Source organism: Panthera pardus, unplaced genomic scaffold, assembly GCF_024362965.1.
Source record: "Panthera pardus isolate Hobbes unplaced genomic scaffold, ASM2436296v1 HiC_scaffold_27, whole genome shotgun sequence".
Taxonomy (NCBI): Eukaryota; Metazoa; Chordata; class Mammalia; order Carnivora; family Felidae; genus Panthera; species Panthera pardus.
The window spans coordinates 97,760,260-97,773,310 of record NW_026526843.1 but is presented as its reverse complement, the minus strand read 5'-3'; the positions used below and the strand labels follow the sequence as shown (position 1 = coordinate 97,773,310).

General features: G+C 38.6%; 1 protein-coding gene across 18 annotated transcripts in view; it reads right to left on the bottom strand.

Moving 5' to 3' along the window:
* DMD (dystrophin) overlaps positions 1 to 13,051 on the bottom strand; it is a 2,111,713-nt gene that overhangs the window by 761,218 nt on the left and 1,337,444 nt on the right. For all 18 annotated transcript variants that reach the window (XM_053892047.1, XM_053892050.1, XM_053892044.1 and 15 more), the window contains one exon: positions 12,039 to 12,188. In XM_053892047.1, the coding sequence (XP_053748022.1) occupies positions 12,039 to 12,188 (150 nt within the window). The remainder of the gene's footprint in view (positions 1 to 12,038; positions 12,189 to 13,051) is intronic.

Sequence of the window (13,051 nt, the reverse complement as noted above, 5' to 3'; positions counted from 1 at the left end):
ATTGGCTAATATGCAGGACAGCACATTACAGTTAATGGGGAGAAAGGCATCTGCCACTAGGGATTGTGACCTGACATCTTTGGAGAATTCATATATTAGGAAATTGGCATATTTGTATCCCAGCAACCCTGACTTACTACTTATAATTACACCACCCATTACAGCACTTGGGTGGAGGAGGGGGCTAGAGAATAAAGGGGAAAGGGGCCATCATCATTTCTTCTCTTTAGACTGAGAATTTGAGGTTTAATGATGATCAGGTCTTTTGATAACTGTGACTTCTTTCTTTACTTTTTAAAAAAAACTACTGACTTGTGTACTGACCTAAATATGGCACTCATTGTTTTCTATTCCTAATTTAAACCAAGGATAGGGTAGCATAGGGACTGAGAAGACACAATTAAATAATTTTTACTGTGACTAACGAATAAGATTCCAAATTTTATGACATCTGGTGACAAAAGCATAGCATTAAAATTATAATTTTGGAATGGGACCCAGATATTACGGTATATTAATACAATTCTATACAAACCAGTATTCACAATGTTAGTTTCAATTTTGTAGCATAAAAAACTTTTTTTGACTTTTTACTCTGCTGCAGAACAGATAAAACCTTGACCCACGTTCCATAAAGCTGCCATCGTGCGTTTCATAGTTTTAAATCATTCTCTTTACATTTTCTACAATTCCAATGTTTGTGTTCCTTTTGTGAGACCAAGATGCACTGAGATATGGAAACTTTTGGGGCATCACTCTTCCTTGTTCTCTTCCCATGGGCTTTGTTTTGTCAGTTTTATTTTTCAGATGCCACATACAAGTGAAATCATACAGTATTTGTCTTTCTCGGTCTTGTTTCACTTAGCACAATTCCTTCAAGGTCCACCCATGTTGTCACAAATGGCAACATTTCATTCTTTTTTAGTGGGTCAGTAGCATTTCATTGTATACATATGTGCGCCACATCTTTAACCATTCATCCATTGATGTCCAGTTGGGTTGTTTCCATATGTTTTTAAAAGAATATTTATTTATTTTTGAGAGTGAGAGAGGAGGAGGAGGAGGAGGAGGAAGGAGGGAAGGAGGGAGGGAGGGAGGGAGGGGGAGAGAGGGAGAGAGGGAGAGAGGGAGAGAGGGAGAGGGAGAGAGAGAGAGAGAGAGAGAGAGAGAGAGAGAGAATCCCAAGCAGGCTTCCACTGTCAGCACAGAGCTCTATGTGGCTTGATCTCAGGAAATGAGAGAGCATGACCTGAGCTGAAATCAAGAGTTGGCCACTTAACCAACAGAGCGATCCTGGTGCCCCAGGTTGTTTCCATATCTTGACTACAGTAAATAATGCTGCAATAAACATAAGGGTGCATATATATTTTTGATTTAGTGTTTTCATTTTTCTCAGATAAATACCCAGAAGTAGAATTGCTGGATCAGAGAGCACTTTTTTAAGAAAACATTTCTAAGGAACTTCCATAGTATTTTCCAGAGTGGATGCCCCAATTCACATTCTTAACAGTGCATGAGGGTTCCCTTTTCTCCACATCCTCGCCAACACTTGTTATTTCTTGTCCTGTTGGTAATATCCATTCTAACATGTGTCAGGTGGTATCTCATTGTGGTTTTGCTTTTAATTTACCTGATGATTAGTGATGTTGAGCATTTTTCATGTGCCTGTTGGCCATCTGTAAGTCTTCTTTAGAAAAATATTCAAGTCCTTTGTCATTTTTTAATTGGATTGTTAGTTTTCTTGCTATGGAGTTGTAGGAGATCTTTATTTATTTTGGCTATTGATCTCTTATTGAATACATGAATTGCAAATATTTTCTCCCACTCCTTTTCCCTTTGTTGCTGGTTGCCTTTGCTGTGCAGAAGCTTTTAAGTTTGATGTAGTCCCATTTGTTCATTTTTACTTTTGTTGCCTATGTTTTTGTGGTTACATCTAAAAAATCATCACCAAGACCATTGTTAAGTAACTTCACACTTCTGTTTTCTTCTAGAAGTTGTATGATTTCAAGCCCCATGTTCAAGTTTTCAATCCATTTTGAGTACATTTTTGTGTATCTTGTAAGGTAGTGGTCCAGGCTCATTCTTTGCATGTGGATCTCCAGTTTTCCTAACACCACTTAGTGTAGAGACTGCCCTTTCCCCCTTGCAAGTTCTTGCCTCCTTTGTTGTAAACTGACAACGTATACGAGGCTTTATTTCTGGGATCTCTATTCTGTTCCATTCATCTGTCTATTTTTGATTAATATATTAGTATTTTGATTAATATAGCTTTGTAATATATAGTTTGAAATCAGAGAGCATGATGTCTCTGGTTTTATTTTTCTTTGTCAAGATTGTGTTGGCTACTGGAGTTCTTTTGTGGTTTCATACAAGTTTTTTGGCCTGTGATATTTTGGTGAAAAATGGCATTGGAATTTTGATAGGGATTTTAATGAATCTGTACTTTGCTTTGGGTAGTATGTTTTAACAAAATTAATTTTTCCAATCCTTGAACATGGAATAGCTTTCCATTTATTTGTGTCTTCTTCAGTTTCTTTCATCAATATTTTATAGTTTTCAGAGTAGAGATCTTTCACTGCCTTGGTTAAATTTATTCCTACGTATCTCATTCTTTGGATGAAATTATAAATGAGACTGTTTTTAAAATTTCTCTGATAGTTCATTGTTAGTATATATAAATGCAACAGATTTTTATGTATTGATTTTGTGCTCTGTAAGTTTATTAAATTTGTTTCTTAGTTCTAACAGTTTTACAGTAGTCTTGAGAGTTTTCTATATAAAGTCTACAGAGAAAATAAATATAAATTCTGTATAAAATCATGGTGTCCAAAAATAGTGACATTTTTACTTCTTCCTTTCCACTTTGGATGACTTTTACTTCTTTTTCCTGCCTAACTGCTGTGGCTCAGACTTCCAATACTATGTTGCATAAAAGTAGCTTGAGTGGGGATCCTTGCCTTGTTCCCAATCTTAGAGAAAAAGCTCTCAGCTTTTTACCATTGAGTATGATGTTAACTTTGGGCTTGATATATGGCTTTATTATGTTGAGGTATGTTCCATCTATATCCACTTTATTGGGAATTTTTTATCATAAATGGATATTGAATTTTGCCAAGTGCTTTGTCTCCATCTATTGTGATGACTATGTAATTTGTATCCTTCATTTTGCTAATGTGGCATATCACATTGATTGATTTGTGGATGCAGAACCATTCTTGCATCCCCGGAACAAATCCCACTTGAGCATGGTGTATGATCCTTTTAATGTATTGTTTAATCAGGTTTGCTACTATTTTGTTGGGGATTTTTGCATGTATGTTCATGAGGAATATTGGCCTACAATTTCTTTTCCTTCTTTCCTTTCTTCCTTTATATCTGTGGTATTCTTGTCTGGTTTTGTTATCAGACTCATGATGGCCTCATAAAATCAGTTTGGATGAGGTAAACTTCTATCACTATGAACATCCCTCTTAGAACTGCTTTTGCTATATCTCATAGATTTTGTATTGTTATATTCCCATTGTCGTTTGTCTCAAGTATTTTTTTTTCATTTCTCCTTTGATTTCTTCATTGATTCATTGGTTGTGGAGTGTTGTCTAATCACCACATATTTGTGAATTTTCCATTTTTTTCCCTCTTGTAATTGCTTTCTAGTTTTATACCATTGTGGTTGGAAAATATGCTTGATATGATTTCAGTCTTCTTAAATTTATTGAGACTTGACTAACTTAAGCACTTAACATATGCTCTCCTCTGGAGAATGTCCAATGTGCTTTTGAGAATATATGTATTCTGCTTTTGGATGGAATATTTTGTATTTCTCTATTAAGTCCATCGGTCTGATGTGTTAAGGCCAATGTTTCCTTGCTGATTTTCTATCTGAATTATCTATTCATTGATATAAGTAGGGTATCACAGTCCCCTGCTATTACTGTATTTTGTATGGCTTTCTATTTCTTACCTCCTTTAGGTCTGTTAAGGTCTGCTCTGTATACTCGGGTGCTAAGTATGTTGGGTGCATAAATATTTGCACATATTATATCCTCTTGTTGGACTGACTCCCCTCACCACTACTTAATGCCCTTATTTGTCTTTTTTTACAGTTTTTGTTTTAAAGTCTTTTTTTTTTTTTTTTTGGCCTGATTATGTAGGTACGTCAGCTTTCTTTTGATTTCCATTAGCATAAAATACTGATTTCCATCCCTTCACTTTCAGTCTCAGTGTATTCTTATATCTGAGGTGTATCTCTTTTAGACAGCATATATATGGGTCTTTTTTTTTATCTATTCAGTTACTCCATGTGGTTTGATTGAAACATTTAATACATTTACACTTAAAGTAATTATTGGTAAGTATGTACTTATTATTGTCATTCTGTTAATTGTTTTCCAATTGTTTTGTAGTTCTCTGTTCCTTTCTTACTCTATTCCCTGGTGGTTTGATGACTTTCTTTAGTGTAATGTTTAGATTCTTTTCCCATTATCTTTTGCATACCTGCTACAGGTTTTTGCTTTAGGGTTACACGAAGCTCTCACAGCATCCTATAAATCTAACAGTCTATTTTAAGTTGATAGCAACTCAAATTTGAATGCATTCTAAAATTCTTCTTTTCCAAACCCACTCCCTTTTTATATTTTTGTTGTCACAATTTACATTCTTTTTATTTTATATATTCTTTAGGGGCATCTGGGTGGCTCAGCAGGTTAAGTGTCCAATTTCAGCTCAGGTCATGATTTTGCAGTTTGTGAGTTCGAGCCCCACGTCAGGCTCTGTGCTGACAGCTCAGAGCCTGGAGCCTGCTTTGGATTCTGTGTCTTCCTCTCCTTCTGCCCCTCCCCTACTCATACTCTGTCTCTCTCTGTCTCTCAATAATAAATAAACGTTAAAAAATATATCCTTTAAATAATTATTGTAGTTTTATTTTTTTTACTGCTTTTGTCTTTTAACCTTCATGCTAGCTTTTTTTAAATGTTTATTTTATTTTTGAGAGAGAGGGGAAGGGAGAATGAGTGGGAGAGGGACAGAGGGAGAGAATCCCAAGCAGGCTCTGCGCTGTCAGCATAGAGCCTGATGCAGGGCTTGAACTCATAAACTGTGAGTTCATGACCTGAGCCAAAGTCAGACGCTTAACCAACTGAGCCACCCAGGCGCACCACCATCACACTAACTTTGTAAGTGGTTAACCTACTATCTTTTCTACATATTTACCAGTACTAGTGAGATTTATACTTTCATGTTTTCTTGTTACTAATTAGTGCCCTTTCTTTTCAGCTTATAGAACTCCCTGGAACTTTTCTTTTAAGGCCAGTTTAAAGGTGATGAATGCCTTCAGCTTCTGCTTATCTGGAAAACTCTTGATTTCTCCTCCAATTCTGCATGATAACCTTGCCAGATAGAGTATTCTTGGCTGGAAGTTTTTTCCTCTCAGAATTTTGAATATATCATGCCTCTCCCTTCTGGCCTGAAAACTTTCTGCTTAAAAATCTGCTGAGATTCTGGGGTGCCTGGGTGGCTCAGTCGGTTAAGCGTCTGACTTCAGCTCAGGTCATGATCTCACGGTCCGTGAGTTCGAGCCCCGCGTCAGGCTCTGGGCTGACAGCTCGGAGCCTGGAGCCTGCTTCGGATTCTGTGTCTCCCTCTCTCTCTGCCCCTCCCCTGCTCATGCTCTGTCTCTCTCTGTCTCAAAAATAAATAAAAAAAAACATCAAAATAATTTAAAAAAATCTGCTGGGATTCTTATGGGAGTTCCCTTGTATATAATGCATTTTTTTTCTCGTTACTTTTAAGATTCTGTCTTTATCTTTACTTTTGACATTTTCACTACAATGTGTCTTATTGTGAAAATCTTTTAGTTCGTTTTATTTGTAACTCTCTAGGATTCCTGGATCTGAATGTTTATTTCCTTCACCAGGTTAGAGAAGTTTTCTGCCATTATTTCTTAAAATAAGTTTTCTGCCCCTTTCTCTCTTCTGCTAAACCTCTATAATGTGAATGCCATTCCACTTGATATTGTCCCAAGGTGCCTTAAGTTATACTGACTTTTTAAAATTATTTTTTCTATATGCTGTTATATGTGGGTGAGTTCTAGGGCACTGTACTCTAGCCCACGAATTCTTTCTTCTGTTTTGTCTTGGCTGCTACTGAATGTCTCTAGTGTGTTTTCAGTTCTGTTTTTGTATCCTTCAACCCTGAAACCTCTGTTTTGTACTTCCTGATATCTTTTATCTCTTTGTTGAAGTTCTCACAATGTTCATCCATTCTTCTCCCAAGTTTTGTGAACAAAGTGATCACGGTTCCTTCAATCTCTTTAACAGGTAAATTACTTAACTCCATTTCGTTAAGTTTTTGTTTTTCTTTCTGAAGTTTTATCCTGCTCTTTCCTTTGGAATGTATTCCTCTATTCCCTCATGTTACAGGACTCTTTACGTTTGTTTCTATGTATTAGGAGAAACAGCTACCTCTCTCAGCCTTGAAGGAATAGCCTTGTGTAGGAGATGAAACTTGTCATTCAGCTTTGCCCTAGCTCTTGTTTGTTTCTTGAATCTCTGCAATTGTCTAAGCAGGCTCATTTATTCTCGATAGGTTTCAGTCATTGAGGATGTACCAAGACCTCGGACTGTTCCCAAAGGAGGGGATCTCGGTCAGCTCTGAGTTTTAGGCTGATTTGGATACAGATGCTCAGGCTGCAGCTTTTAAAAATGCAAATATATACAGTCCTGTGGGGCCACAATCATGAACCCTGGCATCACCCAGACCAGGAGAGCCAGAAGTGTCCGCCGGGTGACCGTTACAAAAAGTAGCGACAGTTGAGTATACGAGGTCATTTCTGAGAGGTACTAGTGAAGTAGAGTGAGGTCAAGAGAAAGGACACAGATAGTGTCCCCTGACCTACCTTCCCTGAGAGCACATCCATAGTTTCTATGTCTGCGGCAAACTTGAAATCTGCCCCCCAGGCTGAACCTCCAGGAAAATAGGCTTTTTTTGACAGAAAAACTCCGGCATATTTCAGTCTGCTGTCTATACTGTGCCCTGGGTGTGAAGGCCTGCCCAAAACTATCTCCCTCATCGTTACAGTCCCATGGGACTCAGGAATGCAAGCCTTTCTGGCCACCAAAGTTAGGCAGTCAAGGAGAGTGCCCCGTGTGGCCTGTGTGCACCTCCTGACTTCAGCAAGGCAGCTGGAGAGCTCAGGAATTGGGTGGGCACATCTGTTGGCCTTGGCAAGCAGTGGGAGAGTGCAGGAAACACGTGTTGCCCATGGCTTTGGCAGGGAAGCCAGAGATTTCAAGAACTATGCAAGCCTGCCCGTGCTAGCATGGGAGAGCGCAAAAGTGGCACTGACCAGCATTTCCATCTGGGAGAGGTTCCCAGCAGATTCCTGCCCCCCTACCTCACTCTTGATGATTAGCAAATGGGTCTCCTTCATAAACAGTCTAGGCATTTCCCAAACTGCTACCACTGTCCTGAGCCTGGGGCAAGGGAGTCTGTGTGTAAGCCCTTTAAGAGCAGTATCTCAGTTCCCTACAGCACTTTGGGTATCTTCTGGAGGTAAGACCCAATGGTTTGCAAAGCTAGATGTTTTGGGGGCTCATCTCTGCAGCGCAGGTCCCATGAGTTGGGGTGGCTGCTGTGGAACATGAACTCCTTGCTGCTCAGGTAGAAGTTGCCATTTCGTGAAATCCATGCCGATTATGGGTTGCCATGCCAGCGGTGAGGTTTCTGGAGAGAGAGTGTCTCTGCCTGTCCTATCTGTTTTGATGTGGCACTTTTATCCTTGGTCATGGGGGAACTGCTCAGCTAGTTTTCAGCTGTTTTTCCGGGGGAACTATTTCATATGTAGCTGTATCTTCACTCTGTCCGTGGGAGGAGGTGAGTTCAGGACCTTCCTATGCTACCATGTTGGACACCCGCCTCCCTGCCTAGTGAAGTCTCTAGTTTTGTTTTGTTTTTCTTTTCCCATCATCTACATAAACTTTTCTCAGTATAACTTTTCCATACCTAACACTTAAAAAGCAATTTGTGTCATCTTTGAAATAAGGCATTTTATATTATGTGAAAATTATAGTCCACCAGTATCTTCTTGGCCCCTGGTATAAAGGATTACAGTTTGCTTTACATTTTGGATAGAACAAAGTTAACAGGTATTAAATATGCTCAGTAAAGCACTAGAACTGTTGTCAAAAATGGATGTGAGGTTTTAAAACATTTTCGGAAGGTCTAAAGCATATATGAGTAGGGCATACATGAAGACATATAAAGGAGAAGTAGCCCTAGGTACGGGGGGATCTGACCTTGGCAGAATTGGGCGACCGGATGAAAGATACCATGATGGGTGGGGCTAAGAGGTGGGTTAAACTTGCGGTACTAAAGTCTGTAGATGGAAATTCGCCCCTAGCTCGAAACTACCACACAATGAATGGCCTGTCCTTAACATTTACTTAGAAGCAAAAATAAATATGAATCAAGATAAATAAGAAGTATGTGATTCTTATCTAAAGAAATTAAACTTGGTACCTGGGCTGAATCTCGGCAGGTGTTGTGTGTACCTCACCATAAAGCCCACTGCGGTACAGAACTTGAACATCTTTTAGCAAGACAGTCAGTTCTCTTCCTTAGCACACAGAGTAAAAACAGTCGATTTGCTCATTCTTCTTCATAAATATGAATATAAATATATTTATATAGTAAATATCATACAAATATATAATAAATAGGTTTATATAAATATATAAAAGACCACTGGCTGCATGAATAAAGTCCACAACCTCAAAAAGAGAAAAGGACATGGAAATAGACAAAATCCTTGAAATACACAACTTATAAAAGATTACACACACACACACACACACACAAAGAAAAAATCTATCCATCCCTGTATCTATTAAAGAAATTGAACCAATCATCAGAAACTTTCCCATACACACACACACAAAAGCTTCATCATCAGATGGCTTTACAATTGAATTCTCTGAAACACCTTGGAAATAATACCAATCGTCAACAATTTCTTCCAGAAAAAAAAGAGAGACCACTTCTCCAGTAATTTTTATGACAAGCCTAACATTGCTATCCACACTTGAGAAGGATATTATAAAAAAACAAAATACAGACCATTTTCTGTCATGAACAATACAAAAATCCCAAACGACAGAGTAGAAAATGACTCCAACCATCTGTAAGTAGCACAAGACCTCATGACCAGTATGATTTCTTTCAGGGATTCCAGAGTAGTTTCACATTCCGGAACCAATGGCTGTAGTTTGCCGCACTCACACAAAGGAAAAATCATACGCTCAATAGATACAGAAAAATCATCTGAATATATTCAATACCTGTTCATAATAAAAACATGAATTGGGAATAAGGAGATATTCTTTAATTTGATTAAAAGAACCTATAAAATGTCCTACAACAAGTACATTATTTAATGCTAAGTTATTGAGAGCTTTTCACCTGACACCGGGAATGAGCCAACGTTTCCCATAATTGCCACCTCCAGTAAACATTGTATTGGAGGGCCCAGTCTGTGCAAAAAATAAAAAAATAAAAAAATACAATCCTAAGGATTGAAAATGGGGAAACTACCTCTATTTGATGGCACAACTGTGCACATAAAAAATGCAAAAGATGCTGAAAACTATTAATATTAATAAGTGAATTTAGCAAGGGCAATGAATATGTGCATAATATACAAAAATCTATTATATTTTTATAAACCAACACCAAAGAGAAAATAAAATTCAAAATGAAATTCCATGTACAATAGGATCAAAATGTCAAATATTGGGGACAAAATCTAATAAAACGTGCAGGTCTTCTGCACTGAACATGGAAAGATATGATTGGAAAAAAGCATTCAAGAAGACCTAAATAAATGAAGGGATATATCATTTTCACAGATCAGATGACTCCATATTGTAAAAATGTTAACTGATCTACAAATTCAACATAATTCCATCACTATCCTGTCAAGCATCAGTAAAAATCGATAAACTGATTCTAAATGTACCTGGTATATCAATGAGCCAAAAGTAGCAAAGATAATGTGGACTAAAAAGAACAAAAATGGAGGTGTTAGATGATCAGACAGACCCTCAAATCTTAAACAAAACAATTGCATGTATGCAGACCATGAAGTGCATTCAGTTATAAAAAGGAATAGGGGCACCGGTCAGTTAAACGTCCAACACTTGATTTCGGCCCGGGTCATGATCTCACGGTTGGGGAGTTCAAGCTCTGCATTGGGCTCTTTGCTAGCAGTGCAGAGCCTACTTGGGATTCATTCATATTCTCTCTCTCTCTCTCTCTCTCGCTCTCTCTCTCTCTTCCCCTCCCTCCCTCTCTCTCTCCCTCCCTCCCTCTCTTTCTGCCCCTCCCCTGCTCGTATTCTCTCTCTCAAAATAAATAAATAAACATTAAAAAAATAAAAAGGAGGGGTGCCTGGGTGGCTCAGTTAGTTAAGCTTCCGACTTCACCTGAGGTCATGATCTCATGGTTCATGGGTGTGAGCCCCGCATCGGACTCTGCACTGGCAGCTCAGAGCCTGGAGCCTGCTTTGGCTTCTTTGTCCCCCTCTTTCTGCCCCTCCCCCGCTCATGCTCTCGCTCTCTCTCTCTCTCTCTCTCTCTCTCTCAAAAATAAAGAAGTGTTAAAAGAAATTAAAAAAAAATAAAAAGGAATAAAATTATGATACCTGCTACGACATCAATGAACCTTGAAACCATGCTAAGTGGAATAATTTACACACAAAGGGACAGATAAAGAGTCAGTTTACTTTTAAAATCTATCTAGAACAGGCAAATTCATAGAGACAGAAAGTAGATTAGAGATCATTTTGTGTGGGTGGGTAGCTGGATGTGGGGTTACTGCTTAATGTTTACAGAATTTTTGTTTGGGGCAATGACAAAGCTTTGGAAATAGATGGCTGTAATGGCCGCACAGTGTGAATGTAATAAATGACACTGAATCGCACACGTAAAAATCATGAAAATGACAAATTTGTGTTATATGTATTTTCCCACAATTACAAACAATAAATACACCAAAATCATTGAAATATACTTTTTAAAACGGATGTATTGTATGGCATGCGAATTACGTCCCAGTAAAGCTGAAGATCGTTATTGAGCCACGATGGTATTGGTGGAGGGACAGACGCAGTCACAAGGAAAAGAAGCAGTGAACTGGAGGGTGCTCTTCTTAATGTAGTTTCCTAAGAAGATTTTGTTGGTGGGTGGGACTCATAGTCAGACCATATGTCTGACCCCAGCCCCAGTCTGCTGGGGCGATAGTCAGATGAATTTGTGTGCTTTTCTTCCTCTCTCCTGGGGCAGGAGTCACTTCGGGGTCATTGTTATTGAGCCAGCACAGATGTTCACAGCAGTACGATGGGAAAAGAATTGCCTTTGATAGATCGATGTTGCTTGGCGTGATCAATTCATACGCGCCGCTGATTTTAAAGACTATGTATGCATTAATACGATAAGTATTTAAAAATATTAAAGTTATAAAGTATCCAAGGTAGAAAGCCAAAGACTCACAAGTTAGGTGACTAAGCAAACCTAAGGAACTGAATGAACAAAGAAACAAATACATGGAACACCTTTGGGAGAAGGTTAGTGTGCACTACTCACTGACTAAGTCTGCGCCAGAAGTAAGGATAAGTAATTGTGATTCATAATCTTTGTTGAAGTGGGCCACCTCCAACTTGCTTAAAGACCATCAATATGCACCCGAACGCTGAACTACTTCACCCCTTTTCCAGTCTCGTTCCTTAGAGTGGCTCACGCAAAGTAACAACGCAAAGTAATATTTTGGCATTTGCTCATGAATATGTTGTCATCCACCATCACCATTCTTTCCAACTATAATGAATCATATGGCCAAACCAGACGGTCAGGTTGGAAAAACAATCCACCTACCGGGCCCCCACCACTCACCGCCCCCCGCCCCCAGCAATAAAACACCCATGAACCAAAACAGATACAAACACTCGGAACATTTAACACACGTGACAGAAGAGATGGTTAATGTCTAACCTTTATCCACTGAAGATTTGTCTGCTTGAGCTTATTTTCAAGTTTATCTTGCTCTTCTGGGCTTATGGGAGCACTTACAAGCACTGTTCCTCCGGTTTCATTTAATTGTTTTAGAATCCCCTGGCGCAGGGGCAACTCTTCCGCCAGTAACTGAAACAGACAAATGCGACAACATTTAAAATGAATTACAGCACAATTCCAACTATCTTGTCTTTGTCTCTACTGATTAGTCTCTCAAAATGAAGCAACTTGACTGAAGGCCAACGGGTACCTCAAATACAAACCACTTTCTAAAGAGTACAGAACTGATGGACCAAAGCACTCACTCCCAAGTAGAGAGGCCTATCCTAGAAAGGACCAGCATATCTCACCCCTCAAAGATTCTTTTCAAGAAAAACAAGGTGTTACACGGCAGGACGAGCTCCAAAATAACACATCGCAATCAGAAGTAGAACAATCTGGGTAAATTCATCATCCTCTCAGGTACTAAGCCTCCATGCTATAATTTACTACTGATTAAGAAAATGCATTATCATATCGAGAGATAACTAATACTGAGAACATACTCGGTACAAGACACTGTGTTGACCTCTTCACATATTATAAAAGTTAACTGAGATAACACAATTCTATGAGGTAGACCCTATTATCTTCATCTTATACGGAAGAAGACTGAGACAGAGACCTTAAATCCCAACAAAGAGGTTAAATACCAGCTCCAAGGACACAAAAGCAGCGAGCGACAGAGCTGTGGTTCAAACTTGGGCAATTTCATTCAAGAACCCTTATTTGTAACTCCTCCACATTCCTGAATTTCTTTTATTCATTCAGCATCACATTATAAATGCCCTTTCCCAAGACTTACAAAACTGCCATGGTTTTCTTTATTTATTTGTGCCACCTAGAGCTGCAGTGTCCAAAACAGTATCATTACCTACATGAGGCTATTTGATTTTAAATTAATTAAATTTCAATAATATTAAAAACTTAGTGCCTCAGTCATACTACCTTTC